Below are 21,639 nucleotides of genomic sequence, written 5' to 3' on the forward strand. Positions count from 1 at the left end.
ATCTTTTAGAGACTTTACAATAGACTAGTTAACTGGGACTAAACTGAAAATAAAATAATAAATTGCCAAGCAGGATTGACCACCTCTGGTCAAAAAAGTGAAGAGTGTAAAAAAATCTGATATTACAGTGGCAGGTAAGGAAAAATAAATAAAAATAATTACACATTTTCGACATAATTATTTATCTATTTATTGATTGATAGTGCCTGTTTATGTCTAAAAAACAAACAGTATAAAATACAATCACAGTTAAAGATATGAATCAAACCCTCTTTGAACCCCTATTAAATACAAATAAGATAAATATAGATTATCATTGTTATAAAACCCTACAAATGGCAGACAAAACATAATTTTTGACGAAACTCACTGTAAAGAATCATTGCTGCATAAATGCTCGTGCATGTGTATGGATTACACCATATGACAAAAATAAAGACCAATGTCAAGAAGGTCAAGAAAAGGTTCACGTTCTACCATGACCTGTCTTTTGAAACTGCAGCTCTGTTAAACAGAATACAAATAATATATTTTTGTGAACAAAAATGAATTAACAATAAAATAAATCAAAAACGTATCAAAATGATCAAGTAATGGTTGTGAAAATAAATTGAGGAAATTCTTCTGGTAGTTTTCACTAAAAATGAATAGAAGTCATGGTGTAGTTAAAACATGTTTTAGCGAGGCACAGTGTAGGCATGAATGGGCAGTAAAATAAACAAGATTTGCATGATTTCAGAACTCTTTAGAATAAAACGTTTTCACTCCTACATTTCCCATAATATAAAGAGAGGTAAAAAAAAAAAGACCCAGTAGATGTAAGACATAGTTAAGACAGGAAGATAATTACTCATGACTGTGTACATAAATAAAGCACTTTGGTCCCCATATTGCACAACTGTAAACACTTCAATATACAATATAATTACTTTTCTGTCTCGCCTGTTGTGTGCTTTTGGCTCAACTGAAGACAAGACAAAAGGCACAGCATGATACTTTGGATGATTCTTCATAGATTGTTACACAAGGCCTCCATGGCACTGGCACTTCCTCAGCAATGTATTGGTCGGACTTCACATTTCTATTTAAAAAAGAAGACACATAAAAACCCCTATACTCATCTCATACAGACACACACACACACACACGCACACACGCACACACACACACCATAGAGAACATTCAATTGCACTGTAAATCTTTTAGCTTCCTTCCTCCTCTGCTGTGCTTTGTGAATTATTCTACGGTCACAGACTTGGCCAAGTTTCTGGGAAAGTCAACCTACAAACAAAGAGAAAGCATTTGGTTAGACAAAATTAACTACAATCATATCTTATTTGAAGTGTGAACAGATATAAATCGTAGATATGTTAATGCTTTTTGTCAGAACTTAGGACATGTTACCATGTTAACTGCATATTTTTTAAACCATAATGGAGCAGAGATTAGGCCGGACAAAGTAAGCTGATAGTGACAGAGGATTACCTCTCCTTTACCAGCTCCTGTTCTCATGATAGGAAAACTCAGAGGTGAAATGTCATTGTAAATGCTAACTGTGTTAACAATGCAAATATATGGTGTCTGTCTAAACTGGGGACAGAGGTGTCTTCTTAGTTAAGTGTGAAAACATAAGCTTTTTTGGCCTATATGAAACCAAACCTTGAGACATTTCACAGTGAAACTATCTGCATCACAGAGACAGGAACACATAGAGCTTTAGCAAGTACTCTCCTCACCCACTGTACAGTATGTTAATTATTAATAAACTGCAGGCAATAAATAGCCACCTGGAGTCATGCGCTGTATCCAAAGTCTTTACCATAAGACTTTGCATGCAGTTCAAAATACAATTATCAAATTGTTAGAACTAAACATATTAAATAACATGTTATACAAGCACAATATGTTTGAGTTTCTTATTCATAATCAGGGTACAGACAAAGTAATAATAATTAAATAACTCATAAGATACATTTTAAATTAATAACTGATTTCCCTAAATTACATTATAAAGACTGAATTCATGCTCATAAAAGTCAGTCAAGTAATAAAACATTTTGTTTTTCTCAGTGAGACTTAAGAAATGACATTTGAGGTATCTAGGCCTGACAGTTTGTGCAATATCTCTCTATTCTCTCTCTGTTTTTATATAAGGTGAGCATCGTTACAAATAGCTTCAGACAGGAAATTGTGTCCACTTCTTACGTCATATCCTCTCAGGACAGCCAAGTGGAAGGACAGCAGCTGCAGGGGGATGACACTGAGGATGCCCTGCAGACAGTCAACGACATGCGGCAGCTCGATGGTCTGGTAGGCATTCTTAACAATCTCAGGGTCGTCCTGGCTACAGATGATGATGGGCCGACCCTGACGGAGAGAGATACATGAGGTGGAACATAAACATTAGTCAGTCAGTCTCTCCATTTTTGTTACATTTCTTGACTGTATGTTGTGTCCAGGAGTGTGGTTTAGTGAGTTCAGATGTGTGTGTTCTCTTCCATAACCTACCGATCTGGCGGTGACTTGTTGCAGAGCGTTCTGGCACTTTGTGTAGCAGGCGTCTTTCATGATGATCATGATGACTGGCATGTCTTTGTCTATAAGGGCCAGAGGACCGTGCTTCAGCTCTCCGGCAAGGATTCCCTCAGAGTGCATGTAAGTGATCTCCTTAATTTTCTGCATTAAATAACGACACACAGAAGAACCAAGTCACAACATTATTTTAGACCATAATATTATACATACTGCATTTTAATAGTAATTTCACCAATTGTTTGTATTTTTGTTCTGATATTTGATGTAATTCTGTGGGTAGTGAGTTTCAGTTTTTTTTTTCAATTTGACTCACCAGCGCCCCCTCTAGGCAGGTGGCATAGTTGAAACCTCGGCCCATAACCAGAAGAGACCTTTGCTGATACATTTCGTTGGCAATGGCCTTGATCTTCTCATCTAGCGCCAACACCTTCTTGATCAGCTCTAAGAGAGGAGAGGAAAAAAGTGTGGAAATGGAGGATTTATAGAAAACATATGAAGTACTAATAATTTTACAACGTTATAAACTTATTCTGTGCATGACATAAAAAAAAACCCACAACCCAGCATCGTAAACATGCTGTTTACACACACTGAGACCCGAAATGGCTTTGACATTTTAAAGCATGTTTTTGGACTGACCTGGTAACATCCTCAGGCTGTTGAGGATCTCCAGTCTCCTGGTCTGCAGGGAGAGCCTGTCCTCGCTCATCATCAGAGAAAACATGACGAGGGACACAAACTGACTGGTGTAGGCCTGGATGACAAACACAAGAGACACTCATATAACCCGAAGCTGTGCTGAACATTTTGGCAGCAAGGGCGTATCGAGCCAGTAACACGGTTCTGTCTTGCATTCTTTATAAAAATTGTGTCCTTTTTGCTTTATAACATTTTACAAATGAATGGGTTGTACATTTTAAACTTTACCTTGGTGCTAGCCACTCCGATCTCAGGCCCAGCGTTGATGTGGACTCCACAGTCTGTTTCTCTAGAAATGGAGCTGCCTACAGTGTTTGTTATACCGACTGTCAGGGCACCATGTTCCTTGCAGTAGCGTAATGCCATCAAGGTGTCTGCTGTCTCGCCTGAGGACCCAAAAGCAATACAAATATATGCTTACCATGGAGAATTACAGCACAATAATACATTTTTTTTGACGTTAGTTTCATTGTAAGAATGAAACTGTTTCTAACCGTTTTCGAGAAGTTATGAACATGCTGACTTCAGGAGACAAACATATATGAGATTAGACTGACAATAAGGAAGCGCATTCATGTGTTCACCTGATTGGCTGATGAAGAAGCAAACATCGTCTCTGAAAACAGGCGTGTTGCGATCAAGAAAGTCACTTGACAGCTCCACCATGACAGGCACCTCCGTCAGCTCCTCCAGGATCTGTCTTGTCTGTGTATAAGGGAAACAACACAACCAGGTTCACCGTCACCATAATCATAACTCACCAGACAATGAGCCATTGCAACTTCCTTTCTGATGGTTAAACTTACAGCCACTGCAGCGTGGAAGCTGGTGCCACAACCGATCACGATGAGCCGCCTGCAGCGCTTGATTTCCTTCAGGTGGTCCTTCAGCCCGCCGAGAACCACTGAGGAAATAGAGGACATTAACAGCATTTAAGTATTTTACTTACGTTCTGCTCTGGGATAATCTGCTATGTTTGTTACAGGTTCTTTTTTTTTATTACTATGTGATGTTTTAATTGTGACCTGCCGAGGGACTGAAGATGTGAACTAGCTCTATTAGCTAACTCTGGTACAAAGCATCAAATGGCAGTGTTTAATATTGTACATGCTTTACAAATACAAAAAGTTACAATAAAATAATATGTCCAATTTCATCGTCTGATTGCTCTAAGTATGTCAAATTCCACACAAACACAGAGTCACTCAAACACTACTAAGGTACTGTATCCTTAATAACTCTCTGCTTATATGTATTGTAGGTGTGATCTGTTCTTTGTCATGTATATTCTTTTTTTTTTAATTAGACATTAAAAATCCTTTTGTTTATCCATAAGGCAGGGCAGGATGTAAGATTATTATCACCTGTGTTGGTATCGAAACATATCCGGCCTCTCATGGTGTTAAATATTGACTCCGGCTGCTCGAAGATCTCCTTCTGCATGAAGGCATCAAAGTTACCTGCACAGAGAGGAACATGTATTTACATCAGATGTATTGATCATAACATCTCGTGACATGTGGTGTCCTCACCAAGGAGACTATAGAAAACAAACTGGGAACTACATGCTATTATTATAGTTTCACTTTCAGCCAGCAGATGGCGCTCAAGTAAAGTCTATGAAATTCAATGATACGTAGCATTATGTCTATTCAGTATGTTCAATGTATTCAGTAGGATTTGTTTAATTCTAACTTAAATACTTCTTAGTGTAGACCCTTTGTGAACCAGAAAACACTATCTGACCTTTCATGATTTGTTGCAGCTCCATCTGCAGTGTCTGGATTGCCCTCACTGGATCTTCCCCATGTTTCCTGTTGATCCTGTGGATGGACAGTTTCCCACCGGTCACCACAGCGATGTCATCGTCCTCCATGTACAGCACCTTTTTGGTGTGTTCAATGATGGCACTAAGGGTAGAGAAAACATTACTACAAATGAATGCGTTTCTGTGTAGATTATTTCTGATAGTAGACAGAGATAAGGGATGAATGAGTATTTGACTATCATTTAATAGACAAAATACATATATTCAACACTAGACACACAGAAAGTCGGTAGCCCACCTGGCATCAGAGGCAAAGTAATACTCTACGGCGCTGCCATCTCCCACAGAGTTGATGGAGTTAACAGAATCAGAGCGGTTACGGCTGTTCTTCTCATGGACTACAAGGGCAGGGGTCAGAGGTCAAGTGTTAGAGGTTGGACAGAGACTTTGGTACTAAAACAATCAAGATGTGCTCACCACTTAAATTCTTCCTTTAAACTTCCAGATGTATAGGGATGAGAAATTGGGTTGGCAGAGTTGTTTAATTCTGATATTGTGGTTAAATGTTGTAATGTTGTAAGATTCCAAACCACAGCTACAACAAACAAAGTATTTATAGCAGATTACGACCACCAATAAATGGTGGGCAAGGAGGAATTCCTGAATGGGCAAAAAGGTCAACATGGTGCTATTTGGTCATTTTGCTAGGGTACTTTCGTAAGTAAATACATTCAAAGAAAAAACAATTCAAGGACCCAGAGAGCTGAAAGGATTTTTTTCAACTACTAGAGTGACACACCCTGCTTGGATCCCACCCAGCTCTGCCTTGGACCTTGGACCTTTCAGACTTGAGAGCCATTATGAAAACCATAAATGTTTAAGTAAACAAATAAGACTGTGAAAATGTAGACCTGCGTACAGTAGAGCTTGTTGTTTCAAACAATAAACAATCATAAAAACAGATTATTTTATTCTAACATGAATATTTTTTGAATATTTTTAAGGAGGTGTTCACACATCCAATTGTCTTTTCAGGTAGGTGCGTAGGGCGACAAACTATAACTTGAAAAGAAAGTCACCTGTTGAAATTAAACTGGTGATTCTGAGCAAGAGTAGTGAGGAGTCTTTTCAAGTTATGGATTACAAGGGAAAATCTCTCCGTTTGTCTGTCTGTCTGGAAACTCAAGGCTTCAGAACCACATCCTAAGCTAGAATTAATTTCCACAAAGGACCACTACCCTCTAAAGCTACACACAGAAATCCCTGGCAAGACAGATGGCTTTGCAAGAACATTTTCCAACAGAATTATCACATAACAAATAACACATCCACAGAAAATCTCAAACTTCGTTTAAAGTTATATAGCCATGAGTCAGTGCAGTAAATCTGAGAAACCAATCGCTGTGCAGCAGCACATTGTAATGAGGAGGAAGTAAAGATAAAAAAATGCCCCTTCTCAGGGTTCATTTTCTGAGGCCATTGTAAGTGTATGCATAATCGAATACCACTTTAACCTCTAGCACATAATACATGAAAGGATAAGTCTGGCAATAGGGTTTTAAGTTTTGCAAAACTTTTTAGGAAAAGGCAGAAACCAATAAGGAATCAATCCATCTCACAATTCTACCTGTAGGCAAAGCCTCATACATCTTCTCTGAACCATGAAGTATCATTTCTGTCCAAAAAATATGAATTAGTGCACTGGGTGACATTCTGTTTTATTATCACAAAGACAAGAACTGTATAAGTTTATTTTGAGTCGATCCCACATTCACCATGCAGCTGCAGAAAATATTCACAAGACGGTATCATGTTCTCAAAATAGTCCCCAACAAATATTTACTTCTGTTTGAGTCTGCTCAAATCCACAGGGCCCAACTGTTTTTGGGATTTATTTGAGTCTCTTCAAATTGAAAGTACATGTCCCAAATACATGACCCATTATCAGGTTCTGCAACTTGAGAAGGAATTAATTGGTGTGGCTGAGAGACTTCGACAGGTTAGGGAATTCAGAAAAGTGTTAGGAGACGGACTAATGCAATACCTGTTTGGCTTTTGTCTACATAATCTCCTTAAGATGTGTTTGAAAGAATGACAAATATACTATCATGTAATTATCAAGATAAATATTATATTACACACTCTAATAAGCCATCAAATATATAATTATCACACCCCCTCAGATGTCTCAATCCTACATCACATCGGTTTCTCAAGGCTTTTGTGTATGCTGCTATAGATTGTGTGTACCTGTGTCTCTGTGTGGGTGTGCATGTAAGCAAAGATTTGGACTGCAGTGTAAGTGGATAATGGCAGACAGAGACAGGAACAGAGCTCACCACTGTTGTACTGGATTGGGATGTTTTCGGTCAGCAGCTCCTGCTCGCTTCGCACACCAATGAGCAACGGACTTCCTCTCCTGCCGAGACAAGAATAAAGCAGACAGGGAGAAAGAGAGACAGAAGAGGATTAGGCTTTGTAGACACACAACAAGGTCAGACACACACTCTCACGTGGTGCTTTGTAAAGATAAATGTTCAGTTAACTTTTCATCACTTTCTGTTGTTAAACAATACGTGTGGCCATACATGTAACAATTCTTTGTGTTTCCTCCATATATTCATTTTTTTCCCAGTACCAAATCAAGTGCAGCCTAGGTTTATATAATATTGCCTCATTGTTTTCACAATCTGGTGCTTCATTACTCAATCATGTGCTCAGACATCCTCCCACTTTATCCTAATCTGTTTTAAATGTTTTAATCTTGAAATTAGAGAAGTAAAATGATCCTAACATTCCTCCAGGATATGCTTACAGTTCCTGGACAGAGGTATTGCTTCCTCATTGGCAGTAGCGGAGCGAGTGTGGGGGCAGAATGTGCGGCCGCCCCGGGCCCACTGTTGTCTCAAGGGGCCCACTTTGAGCCAAATTTAACATGCATTTTGTTATTTAGTTGAATTTTCTAATAAAGTTAGTTTGACTAGGTCTGAATCTCTCTTTTCTTTTGCCGCAATCAAGACACACAATGTATTTTGTAGAGCAGAGAGGGGCCCTCCTCCACTGCCAATGGGGTTCTCAACTTGGGCAGCAAACAGCACCAGCAGGGTGCTGTGGCCTGTTTGTAATGTCATTGATTCCACCTCTTAGCACCCCCTTTGCTGGGCCCCCGCTGCTGTCTGGAGTTTTAAAAACCTAGTCGTCTGTCTGCTTTATTTTTGTTTACCTCGCTGTTTTTCGTAACATTAAAAGTGTAAAAAACTAAATAAAAAATGTTTTCTCATTGACAACTCAACCCTCAACAACTCAACCTGACAAGTCTCCTCCCGTTGTTAGCTCCACTGACGTAAACACTACTAACCAAGCAAATAAAGACGTTAGAGAGGAGCACCCAGCTGGCTGCAGGAAAGCAACAGTGCTGATGAAAACTTAATTGGTAAATTGTTTCATCATTATTTGTGATTACGTTTAGATGCTGGTCTTTTGTTTGTGGGTGTGTTGTAGACCGCCGTGTCTACTGGTTATCGTACTGTATGAACGGCAGGCCATTGCTGTCACACTGTTTACAAAGTTTGTTGTGGTGTGTGGGTTGATAATGTGTGGTTTTATTGTATTGTCTGTGTGGCTGGATGAGCATCCAACTTCACTGAATGTTAAACTGTAGTTGCCTTCTATCTTTGGTTTCCCGTCCAGCTAATGAAGTCTGCTTTACTTGTTTAATCGGTGGAATATGCGCACAGACATATCAGCACTTGTTCTGCTTAAACATCAGCAGGTCACTCACTGATAAGTCCCTGTCACTGTAATAGCACCCTTTGTAATCTGCAGCGGCATTTCTCTTCGTCCCGCCCCGTCTTGTATCTCCATACAGCCAATACTATACCATAAATGCGATACTATATTACTATATCGGCTACAGCATGTGCGATATAGCCGATAAACAGTTTAAGGGCCCACTATTGGTCCCCGTCCCCTCTGCAATGAGCCTGCTCATTGGCTACAGACACCATGAGGGCTTCTCCCATTGGCTGTTGATCCAGAGAAGGTGTAGACAGGTGTCAGGTGAGGGAGGAGGTTGTATTTAACCTTTAAATAGATGAAGACTTTACAAACTCAACTTGTGTCCACAGTGCAAACAGTTTAACAAGGCAAGACCACTTCATGGTGTTATTATGACACCGACTCTTGAGAAAACACATCCAAAAGGCCTCTCCTTAATATTGTCTCTGTCTGGATCCCTCTTTTCTCTCTGTTTCGAATTTCTATGGAGCTCGGCTACGCTGACGCAAGAGTGCTGTTTTTTTTAAGGGGTGTGGGGAGCTTGAATAAGGAGGCTCGCAAACAGAAACATGTGGTCGCTATCCATTACAATATTTACCCTGTGGGAAGGAGAGAAGGGAAGCAAAGGGATGTAAGAAAAGTAAGGACTAAGTAGGTGAAAGACAGGGTGTTGGGGAGAACAAGAATGAAGCAACAATGAAGAACGAGAGGAGGAGAGGAAAGTAAATGTGCTGCAGGGAGGTTGATCCAAGACGACAAAAGGCTGGGTGGTGACTCCCACCAGTGGATAATTACAAACATTCCTCCAACTACAGAGACAATGCTGACTGTTCAACAATAACCACCAAATTACAGAGCAAAAGCAATGCATTTTACAATGCAGTTACAGTTTTGTCCAGAAACTACAACTCACTAAAGAAAAATAGGCAGCCAAAGTCTCCTGACTTCAGCAGCAGGTGTTCAAAGAAGTTGCCTTGCCAACATTGAAAACACCAGGTCACCCGTTTGCATAAACTATGAAGAACGGCAGACTTATCTCCCTCTCTCTCTCTCTCTCTCTCTCTCTCTTCCAACTCCTGGCTCACGAAGCGTGAAAAATAGAAATTAAAAATCAGATGATGAGTAGCAATTAACTTGGAGTGTTACTGGAAATGAGACAGGAAACTCTGGAGTCTCTCCATTAATGAGTCACAGAGAAGCCGGCGTGTGGCCAGCAGCCCAGAGGCCAGAGGCCCAGGAGGGAGAGGGGGAACCTGGACTCAACCTCTGCTCTGCCCTGATCCCCTCTCTGCCCTGGTCTTAAGAAGCAGAAGAGCATGACAAATGCAGGCAGAGACCTTACACACCCTCACACAAAAACTTGAATAAATCACAAGCAGCACAAATCCTTGTTCTTAAAAGCAAATCACAGAGTCCCAACAAGTCACAAGTAATGGATGTAAGCTAAGATAAGCCACAATGACTAAATGTAAGGAGTCTCCTCAAATCATAGTTGCTATTGCCTCATAGTAGTAACAGGGGTGACTCATCTCATGTGTCTGGACCTCTGCACATATACAGGACAGAAAAGTGAAGTGAAATGTCAAAAAGAGAGAGAGAGAGAGAGAGAGAGAGAGAGAAAGAGCGAGAGAGAGAGAGAGAAAGAGCGTGTGTGTGTGTGTTTTTTTTTTACTAACCTGGTGGCCACAGCCTCTCCTGGGAAATGACGACTTTTAAACACCAGAGCGAAGGCCCCCTCCTGACACAGAAAGAGGCAGAGGAAACACGGAGTTTAGTCCAACTTGATGAAAGACTGAAACAAACTGATGTTTGAGAATACTGCAGGCGAGCGTGTGAGAAAAGAAAAAGTTAAGCATAAAGAAAAAGATAGACGAGTATTCCTGGAAAGTGTGTAACCTTTAGGAGAAACATTTCCTGAACAAACACAACCGTTTTATTCTGGGCCCGCTGGGGTTTTGTAGCCGTGGTGGGGGTGTGAGTGAGTGTTGGGAAGTAGCGTGGTAGATGATGGGTGGGGGGGGAATAAGACCTCTATTGTACAACATGAGCTGTTATTTCGAAAGCACTGAATTCAATGCTGCCTGTGGTGGTTAGACGCGGAGCTGGCTGTGTGTGTGTGTTTATGTGTGTGGTGTTGAAGGTATGACAGTAGGGGGTGGTAAGCATAAGAAAGACATGGAGGGGGGTGTCACGCTGCTGTTTATGGCTCTAACAATCTGGTTCCCATTACACCAAATCTAAAATGGCTGCTTTGGCTTCATTTGTACTTCTGGGGAGAGAAGAACCAGTCCAATGTAATGTCCAACACTATGATGTCACACAATGGAAAACAGACGCTTGCTCAATCTAACCCCTAAAATAAAATCTGTTTCTACCAGTGATGACCTCACAAGTGATGCTAGTAGCGCGGTTGTTATGGAAAGTGTTTTTGTGATGGTGTACAGAGTTGTTACACATTGCAGAATGAACAAATATATTTACGTGTGTGTATGTGGGTGACTGGCCAATGACACATTTTAAGTCCCTACACTACACGATACCACCCTTCATAGTTACCAGGAAGTTGGTCATAAACATTTCCACCCCTTGATCCACAGCAAATGTGCAAATGGGAAAATAAATAAAAGCCCACAAGACGACAAAGCAAAGATTAGCATGCTAACACTTGTGCTGCTGTGAAGTAGGGCGGTGCTGCGGAAGTCAGTGAACTCACCAGCTGCTGGATGACTCTCTCTACCAGCTTGCCGAAAGCGACACTGTCACCCTCTTGGTTGTCGTAAACATATTTGATCAGCTTCGGGATCACCTCTGTGTCCGTCTCTGACTCGAACTCATATCCTTTGATGATCTGAGGAAGACACAAGATAAAGTTTATATAAATGAGGAGATGCTGTCAGTCATCCTGTAAGATCCTGCTGCACAAAGTCCATCTTCTGTTCATCTTCCATGATTAAGTGTTGTGAGTTCTTTATCTCCATGATAAATATCAGTGTTACACAGATAAACGCTTTCAGTCTTAACTCTCTGCATGTCGCAGATAAAATAAAAAAATACAATAACATTTCAATTTCAACTTAACATTCAGAATCATACTTTTGTATTAACACTCTTTCAAAACAGAATCACCCCTGACTTACTGGATAAGCTCCCCAGTACATTGTTAACTAAAAGGAACATATAACACATTATAGCCATGTGGGAATATAACTATCTGTAGGTCTAGCCTATATATTTCACTTGAGCATTGATTTATTTAACACTTTCATCTTTCTAAGACAAGCATCTGAACTTACTAAACCTTACATTTTCAAAACAGACTCTTTAAAGACTAAATCTTTAATGGTTCCTTATTTTTCAGAGGGAAATTTTCAATTAAGTTTATTTGAGTCTATGCAACTCTATTACTGATTTGAGAATTGAGAAAGAAGAGTTTTATATTTACATGTTTTACATTCAAACCCAGTTGAATAACCATAATACATGGCACCTCCAATGCTGTATATTTGTTTATCCTTTTAACAGAACATAAGATACATTATGAAGTCTTTGAGTAATTTAAGGAGTGTCACTTCTCAAATAGAATGACGTGCCTTTAACTTAACAGGAGGACACTGAAGCCGGTAATGAAAATACGAGCTCTACCTGCAGGACAGGTCTAAGAATGGCACTGAACAGGATCCTAACTCATTTGTTTGCACAAAAGAAAAATCCTGACGATAAGGCAACTTACGAGGTACTCCTTCAGCTCTTTGTAGTTGGTGATGATGCCGTTGTGGATGACAACAAACTCTGAGGAGAGGCAACAACAGTGAGCAGATTAGACAGAGGCATCAAAGGTCAAAAACAAGTCTGTATGTTCTCTCCTGGTGTTTATTTGAAATTACATTTGAAAAGCCTTTAGAATCACACTAAAACAGGAACTGCCACGAGGATATATCCTTAAGATGATACTGTCTGTTACCAAACCAGTGAAGTGTGTGGTATGGCAGGTTGTTGTTATTTCAAGAAAGTTTCTTTTGTTGGGTTAAGTGAACAAAATGAGTTAATGCATGTAGCCATAGATATGGATTTACAAACAGACTGCAGTGCTCTGCAGTGGCTGAGTTGAAGGGGTCAAACATAAAACACAAAGTTGATATCTTATCAAAATTGATAGCAAAGTCCCAAAAGGTCTTTATCAAATATTTCTAATATATTAATAAATGGCAATATAATACAGATATAAGGTGCTTGGTGGCACAACCCTACCTCACACTTTGGACCTTTATGAGCATTGAGAACATACCTCGCTCTTAAGCAAAGGTACAATATTGACACACCTATGAGCATTATACTAATGAAAGACATGGGTGTTTATTGAGTGAGAATGGAAGCTGTTTAAAAGTGTGTTCAATAAATAGGATCTTAACCGTTAATTTAAATGTACAGACAAAGTTAAAGAAAGCTACAATTACAAGATGACAGTGAGTAATGCAGAACATTGGAGTCGCAGAGGGAAAAAAGGTAAGAGTTGAGCATTTTAAGGATAGGTATTATTAGACGCATTTATGTAATGAAATGTGTAAGTTAAAGTACACAGGTCATACCATTGTCCTTGTCAGAGCGATGAGGGTGGCTGTTGACGGCGCTGGGCTCTCCATGTGTGGCCCAGCGAGTGTGAGCCAGACCAAAGTGTGTGCACAACTGATCGTCCAGGTCCAGTGAGTCTTTCTCTGAGCAAGCAAAACAAGACATCACACCCTTAACAGACATGAACATTTTTAAATTACCATGACATTACCTTTTAAATTTTTTTTTTTTAATGGAGGGAAATATATCAGATAAAAGTTAATTTGTTAGTTAGAAAAGTTAAACAGAGTATATTACATGAATATTTTGTTTCATATCTATAAAAAAAAAAACATACTGTAAAGCTCCTCATCCAGATTCTTAACCTTTCCCTTCTTCTTTATTAAGCAGATAGCATTTTTGATGCTGTCAGTGGTTGTCTTGTTGGGCCCGTCCACTGCAATACCTGCAAACAGACAGAATGAGAATTGACCAGAAATACAAAATAAAGTATTGCTTATGTTAGTGATGAGAGGTCAAATTAAACTTCAGATAACTAAGTTATTTATGTCAACGGTTCTCTAACTGTGGGGCACGACCCCCGGAGGGTCAACGTGGCACACTTCCTTTTGTTCATTTTTGTTTTGAAATCGTGACTTTAAAAAAAACACTTTTTGATTATTTAAGGAAATAACTGAGTAGATTTAAATGTCACTCTGTTGTATAACTTATTAGAGTTAAATTGTTATTCCTTTAGGTGCACACACACATCACAGCGAAAGGAATGTTCAAGTCTTGTTGGTGTCTACATAAAGTTCAACTTCACCCTTTTTGTCAATGTTTTGTTGGGGAAGGGTCACAGAAATATTTCCCTCTACAAGGGGGAACATGAGAGAAAAAGTTTGAGAGCCACTGATTTAAGGTGACGACGGTGGTGTTACAATTTCTGTATCTGAGGAATTACTTGTTGCATGTGTGCATGTTTACGTAACAGCCATCAGAGGTAGTGTGGCTTCATCTTAATCAAATAGGATGAATAAACACACAGTGTGTGTGTGTGTGTGAGCTATAGTGTGTGTGTGTGGGCTATAGTGTGTGTGCGTGTGTGTTTGTGCGTGTGCATGTGTGCGTGTGTGTGGGTGTGTGTGGTGCGTGTGCATGTGTGCATGTGTGCGTGTGTGTGGGTGTGTGTGGTGCGTGCCTGCTTGGGTTTGTGTGTGTGTGTGTGTGTGTGTGTGTGTGTGTGTGTGTGTGTCTGGGCGTGTGTTAACATTATTAAATGTCCAGGTGGCAGCTGGCTCAGAGAGGAGACGTCACTTCTTCTTAAGGTGCAGTCAAAGCTATTATACCTTTATACACAAGAGAATTATGATTATTGGACAATTATTCTGTGGTTTCACGACCCAACTCTCCTGAACACGTGTAACAGGTCTTGCCATTCCTGTTTATCTTCATTTCATTCAAGAAAATCATGCAGTTACAAACTGTCAGTCATCTCTAGTTGGAGTGGAATGTTGAGGATACAAGCACCCACTGCACTTGTGAGTGTTGACATTTATTTTAAGACTCACAAGTGCAGTGTGTGTATCCTCAACCTCCCACTCCAACCAGAGACTAGTGTATACTGACTGTTTATAATTACATTTTGTATTTAAGCCTTTCAGGGCCATTACAGTGATTCAGCTGCAGATTGTTACATGTCTAAATGCCTTGTATGTTGCCTTGATTATATTTTGAATGACACGACAAACAGGTGCTGCATAGAGGAACTATAAGCTTTTGTGTGGTGCTGTGTGTTATATGTGTGTGTGGTAAGGCAGTGAAGCTGAGTGTCTTACCTGCTGAATCGTACCCTCTGTACTCCAGCCTCTGCAGTCCCTTCACTAGGGTCTCAAATATCTCCTTTCTGGTGCGAGGCACACAATAATTCAGGTAGGCAAAGATCCCTTTCAGAGAGAGAAAGAGCAAGGAAAGTGAAACACAACATGAATCCTTTAAGCTGCTCGAACTTGTTAGTAAAATTAACAAAACTGCAAAGAGCACTGAAGACATCTTTTGACTTCAGTGATCAATTCTTATAGGATCAATCTGTTACAGAGATTAAGGACAATAAAAGTTTAAAATAATTGTTAGTTGACATTATTATAGACTCTCCTGTCAACTATGAAAGATCAAAAGATCAAGCCCCAGCCTTCAGCTTATCTGTTATTAACTATATCTCACAGAAGCCTCGATAAGAAACTACAAATCTGATTAAAAGACATCCAAGACAACTTGCAGTTGATGAATCTTCATATCCGATTAAAATAAAATAAAAATCTGAGGATGCTGGGTTTGTGGTTACATGTGCATGTGTATATGGGTTAATGTGTTGTGTGTGTGTGTAGGAATGTTCCGGGCAGCCCTCTCCCGCAGGCACACAGCTGGCCATTGACGGACGCACATTGCGCTCAGTGTTGGAGGCAGCCAGGTACAGACAGGCTGCTGTAAACTCACACAGTCTTGGCCTCTTCCTTGCAGGCACGGGGAGAGGCCGAAGTACTGTTAAAGATTTACTCTGGACTGTAAACGTCCCTGTGGGAGAGTGGGACATAGGCTGTCAAAAGGGGGGGATTTGCCTGATTCAACTCTTTGGAGCTGCGGGGCTTAGGATGTGAGTCGCACCACGTAAAGTAGGCTGTTAAATATCGTATTTCTATATTCTTTCTGGCAGTAATGGGTATGGCTCGCTCGTCCAGTTGTTGATAGCGGTAAGTAAAATACTGACACGTAGCAGTTTGGTTTTAGGATCTGCGCATCCATCAGACCCAAACAAGAGTTTATCCAGCTGTTACGGTTCAAATAACTGTTTTCATCGCCAAATTCTAATTATTAAGATTGGGGCAAAAACAAAAACAACGAAAACTGTATCATATGACAACAGACACATCGGAGCTGTAGAGGTTAAGTACGCATGACATCGCAGATATAGCCTATATCACTTGGTACGGCAGGACCCGTGCGTAAAATGCCTTTCTCCCGAGAAGTTCAAAAAAATCCCAATATGAACAAAAGCCAACTTACCACACATGGTTCAAGCCTAGCCGTCGTTTCTGAACACCTTCTTGTGAGAAAATGACTCGTAGTTTCTCGTAGTAGTTTGGAGTGATGCGTCTGCCTCTGTGCTGTGTTAAATGCAGAGCGACTGCACACTCCCACTTTCATTTAAATGGTGTTTCCTGAAGAGGCAGCGGCGGTGCCTCCTCCTCTGAAAGCTTCCTCGTTCTGTCAGCAGCGTCCTGCTGCCTCACCTGAAGAATTTGTCGATATTGGTTTTTCCCCCTTACCTCTGTCAGCCAGGGTTGAAACTAGAGAAGTTATTTTATCTTGCCAATCATTTCCTTGTCTGAACATTTATTTTCTTTAAGGTTTGTTTTCTGACTTCTGATGTCAACTTTTACATTTTTTTTTAAATTATTTTTCCATTTCCCAAATCAGACTAAGAGGCATCATTTGATCATTAATGTATTCTGCTTACTAAGCAGATTGTTTTTGATGTCACTTAAAAAAATTGTCTCACTGTCTTCCTTGTGAATTAAAGGATATCTGATTTTTATTTTTGAGTTTTTATTTTTCATCTTGAACATTTACTAACCCCTGAAAATAAAAGCAAACAATCTAATTGAATGTAATGCAGAAAAAACTCGGATTTTTAGATTCAGTAGAATGTTTTTGAAGCTTTTTAAAAAAAAATGTATTTCTACATAGTAAAAAAAAGAAAATCTATTTTTGTTCTTGTATGGTGACTAAGCTGCATTGTATTGTAATGCACTATACTTAAGTATTAGGGAGAAGTATGTAATTACGGAATGAGCAACAGAGAGGGAAGTAAGAGCTGAGTTATGAGGTGTGTTCTTGAACATCAACGACATGCTGCACTTTATAGAAATAGAAACTGAAGTATTGAGTCTCCTTTTTTTACACATCATTTCAGAATGTAATCTAAGGGATCTCTACAGATTACTGAACTAACCACACAGGTACATGAACATGTATCACACTGTATACATCAATGTGAACCCACTTCATTGACCAAGACCCAGAGCTGGAAGGTCATCATGGTCATCTCTTGCAGCTTTATTCCAATTTACTGGTCCAGGAAATAAAACTCTAAGCTCTCCTATGGAAACCAGTTATCATTTGTGTTGTTGTTTTAATCAGCGAAAGACCTGAAACTATGTTTCCAAGGAACCCACGGGTGCAGGAGAAATTTAGAAATTCTTCTTGTGTGACAAATTTGCTGTGAATTGTCCGAGGTGTGTTTTCTGAGGAAGATGAAGCCAGATGCTCTGACAGCACTTGTGTTCCTATCATGTATGTAACAGGCTTCTTCCTTGAAATTCTGAACATATCCTGGACTCTGGAACGTGTTCTTTAACTTCATGTGAGTAGTAAACATTGAAAGGTTTATATTTATATAGAAGTATTATTGTGCTGCAAACTCCTCCTAAATTATTACCAGGAAAGCAGTTATGTAGGTCACAGGTATCAAAGTGATGGGTGTCAGATAGACGGCCTATCTAACACAAAATCTCATTCACAGACAGTCTTATGAGATGAGATTAGTGTTGGATTTAAAAAAAGAAACGTTTAACATGAAGCAGAACTTGTTTGACCCATGTAACCAACCAAACGTCCAAATCGAAACAGCTTCCCGACACTGAGGTCATGCACTAAGTGTAATTTTTCATCCTTATCACTTTACTGCTACTGCTACCAGTTTGCCCCGCACAAAGGTCTTGGCAGTTTTCAAATCTGATGCCAAGCAACATTTAGCTCAATAATGATTGACTGAAACTCATTTACCTGGAAAGGTTTATCTGGCTTTATTGCATTCAAACTGCTTGTGCGTAGGCAAAATATGGAGGGGCATTAAATTCTTGTATAAACTATGGTTTCATTATCGATATAAACTACAAAACTACTGTTGGACTATTAAGAAACATATATGAAAGATGTCAGTGAGTGGCAGAAAAAGAGTCTGATACAGTTTATTTCAGTTTCTGCCTGATGCTCAGTTGGATGGGTACCAACAGACAATAAGTGGAAAGACACAAGCAGGGAGGGACGACTTTATTAGATAATTTCTTTTTTACTGAGGTTGACATTTTAAACATCTCGTGATTTTACATGGGATTACTTTATTTTGTTCTTCATATAATTATGCGTTGAGGTGTGCTGAGGATGTGCGTGAGTGAAAACTGGTGACAGAAGCCAAAGAACCACATTCCTCCTCTGGCTTAAGGGATTAATTAATTTAATTGAGTGTGCACCATGGCTGTGTTATCCAATGAGATCCACCCCAAAGATCAAAGGTTCCTTAACTACTACAGTGATATAAAATGAAGGGCAAACCGAGTGGTTTTGCCTCAGACAATCAAGGAACTTAGTGAATTTTAACGTTATAACTGGTCTCAAGCCTTTCATATTTCACTTTTGGTTTAAAATTGTTTAACTTAACTGCTGAGACAGTGATTCATTTTCTTTAATTGCTACATGTTTGTCATATTTGTACATCAGGTGGTTTACGTCACAGCATGTACAGCATATAATGTTTATGAGGATACACCCTAATACACTGGTGTTATATGCTGTGTGATGACAGTGTTCACAATCTCTGACCTTATAAAAACACAATTAAAAACACAGTGAACACATTCAATAAGAATAATAGATTATCAATTAGAGGTAGCAGGTACAATATACAAATCAAGAGATGTTGGCAACAGTTGTTGCACGCTTGAAGGTTTGAACCCGAGTGTTGTTACTGTGTGAGGGGTCACTTTCATTATATAAACTGGCCAGTATAGTCGAGACATGGAGATAAATGGAGCTGGAACTTTGGCTTAATTCAATGAGGAAACACTTCAGCCTGGACTATGTGATTTAGATTTGTAAAATGTGACATCCTTTGCTCGATTGCACAACACGTGTCAGGGGTATAAAATGAATTCCATGTCCAAGGAATGAATCATCACTCACACATTTTGTTTTCAAGGAAACACACAGACACACACACACACACACACACATGCACACACACCCAGGTTCTCGTATTTTCCCTGCTTCTACGTGTAGCCTACATTCAAGTTGTGAGTAACCGGATGTGGCTTAAGTTAGTTGAGCGTCTCCAGCTGACTGCTCAGACCATGTTGTAGGGGATCTCCCCTTACACATCTGCTTTATGTTAGAGCCTGAGGGCCACTACAGAGGGGCCCAAAGATGCACTCTGCCTCTCTCTGTGTGTTGCAGTGGGGGGATTGCAACACAGAGACACACAGCCAGAAGACAGAAGTTGTAAATATAGGACAGGTTGCATTTTTAGTTAAACTCACAAGTGATTGTTTCCCAATGGTGCCAAATACAAAAAGGAGAGCACAACCCGGTTTTGAAATCAGCCAATAATAAACACAAAATCATACATGAGAAGTAAAACAGTACGATATCTAGAAATAAACAAACCCATGTGGGAGGTTTATTTGATGTAACTTAAAGTGATTTTTTTTTTTTATGTGAACAGTGGTGTCAAGTCTTTATTTCCTTTTGTTTTTGATGTTGAAACAAGTTTTTGATCGTTTCAGATAAGCAAGAGAGAGACTCAAAACTCTCAGGTATAGATCTCAGAGAACCAGATGGGATACAGCTTATTGTAATATTCTAAACATTTCAGATGTACAGTTTTATTCAGAAGTTTTAATTTACTGAAGAGAAAACATTCAAAAGTAAAAACTGTATGTACAGCTCAGTTTGTTTTATCCCCTATGTATATTCCCAGTGCACTGCGGCAGAAGAAACTTCCAAGCTCTTTCTTCTAAGGGCTATCTGGGGACATGTCAATGCAGAGAATTTATTATGTACAGCAGTTTGTTGTTGCATAACACACATCTGATTTGTGTGTGACCCACATCTGTGTTAAGAGTTGTAACACTGTAACCCTATACCCCAGGTGGTGGGCATGACTGATGTTTACTTTCACAGAATACAGTACCGGAAGACTGCTATCAGCTTTGCTTAGGAATTGTACCGTCCAAACCTCAACCGTCTCAGCCTGGTGGGTTCAGCTCCAGGCCAGCTCACTGTGAATCAAACCCAGATGTGGCTCTGCAGTCAGACGGCACAGCATACGACATAAAGGGAACCCGCCCAGCAGCAAACGTCAAAAAGAGACCCCCTTAAAGTCCCTGGTCAGGTTTTGTCACCAGCTGTTGGGGTGAATAACTAGATTATGTCTAAAAAACAGAACATTAGTCAGCGAGGTCGTTTGTGACGCTTGGTACAAAAACAAGTCGAGAGTTTATTGGATACGTTTGAACTGTAAGCTGTACGGTAAGAAAGTCTTGACTTGCTCTTGTAGATGTCATTATTTTATCACAGCATCATTTTTAGCTTGACTCACACCATTCATCTTGATTGTCTTTAAAGCTGTTATAATCTCACAACATTTTATTTCCAAGGCAACAGCATTTTCCCCCATAGTTAAACGTTTTTATTGCCACTCTTTTATGTAGCTCAGCGCACTATCTGGTTTTATCTGTACTTACATTTATGCACTGATGAGAGAATTGTCCAGTTTACAAACTTGTCCTCCAACATGACCTTTTTTAAGAGCACATTTAGACATGGTATCACGAACAGGCACAGACCACTCATAGGAGTGAGATGATCTTTGAAAAATGTTGTAAAACTGGCAATGCTTTCTGTGTTTGTGCCCACATCATGGTGGTTAGGCAAAACTTAGCACATCATAGTTGAGCCATATGGGCGTAAAGAATTTTAAATACTTTCAGCTGATTAAAAGTCATCGCTTTCCTGGTTGTTAAGGAAGGAATTTAGCCCTTCTGGTTAAGTGAGTGTGCTATGTCTGATTGCAGATTATGTTTGTTTTAGTGCGTGGCAGTCACTTCGTCAGGGTGGTGCTTGCACATCTGTGAGTGAGCTCAATGAGCTGTGTGGGATCAGAGCAGAGTTTGGGGAGGTACAGGAGAAAGGGGAGCTAAGCAACAGCGTCATGTCGGACCCAGAGAGAGAAAGGGAGTCATCTGTATTATGTCATGGCTGCAGGGGCACTCCACCCTCTGCTCTCTATTTCTCTGTTCTGTGTTTCTCTCCCTCACAGAATCCCCCATCCACTCCGTCTCTCGTCTGGCTTTATTACTGTGGATGATTTTGGTTCACAGTTTCTGACACAGACATCACCACCACATGTGTTTTTATGCCATGTTGTACATCTTCATTCGAAACAAGACATTAGTCTGTAAATCTCTTATCTGTCT

The 21,639-nt window shown here is 39.8% G+C and overlaps 1 protein-coding gene across 1 annotated transcript; it reads right to left on the minus strand.

The window, feature by feature from the left end:
• Positions 1-174: 174 nt before the first annotated feature.
• On the minus strand, positions 175-16,547 carry gfpt2 (glutamine-fructose-6-phosphate transaminase 2). The gene is made up of 19 exons (XM_020646487.3): positions 16,391-16,547; positions 15,166-15,273; positions 13,686-13,793; positions 13,366-13,491; positions 12,510-12,568; positions 11,493-11,627; positions 10,456-10,517; positions 7,342-7,421; positions 5,301-5,400; positions 4,981-5,144; positions 4,599-4,694; positions 4,041-4,138; positions 3,819-3,939; positions 3,463-3,620; positions 3,175-3,289; positions 2,849-2,976; positions 2,509-2,676; positions 2,206-2,367; positions 175-1,281 (listed from the first exon to the last, which is right to left on the minus strand). Exons 1-19 carry the CDS (start codon positions 16,395-16,397, stop codon positions 1,237-1,239), a joined length of 2,040 nt encoding a protein of 679 aa, XP_020502143.2. The 5' UTR covers positions 16,398-16,547; the 3' UTR covers positions 175-1,236.
• Between the last annotated feature and the right edge of the window lie 5,092 nt (positions 16,548-21,639).

This window comes from Labrus bergylta, chromosome 9, assembly GCF_963930695.1.
Source record: "Labrus bergylta chromosome 9, fLabBer1.1, whole genome shotgun sequence".
Taxonomy (NCBI): domain Eukaryota; kingdom Metazoa; phylum Chordata; class Actinopteri; order Labriformes; family Labridae; genus Labrus; species Labrus bergylta.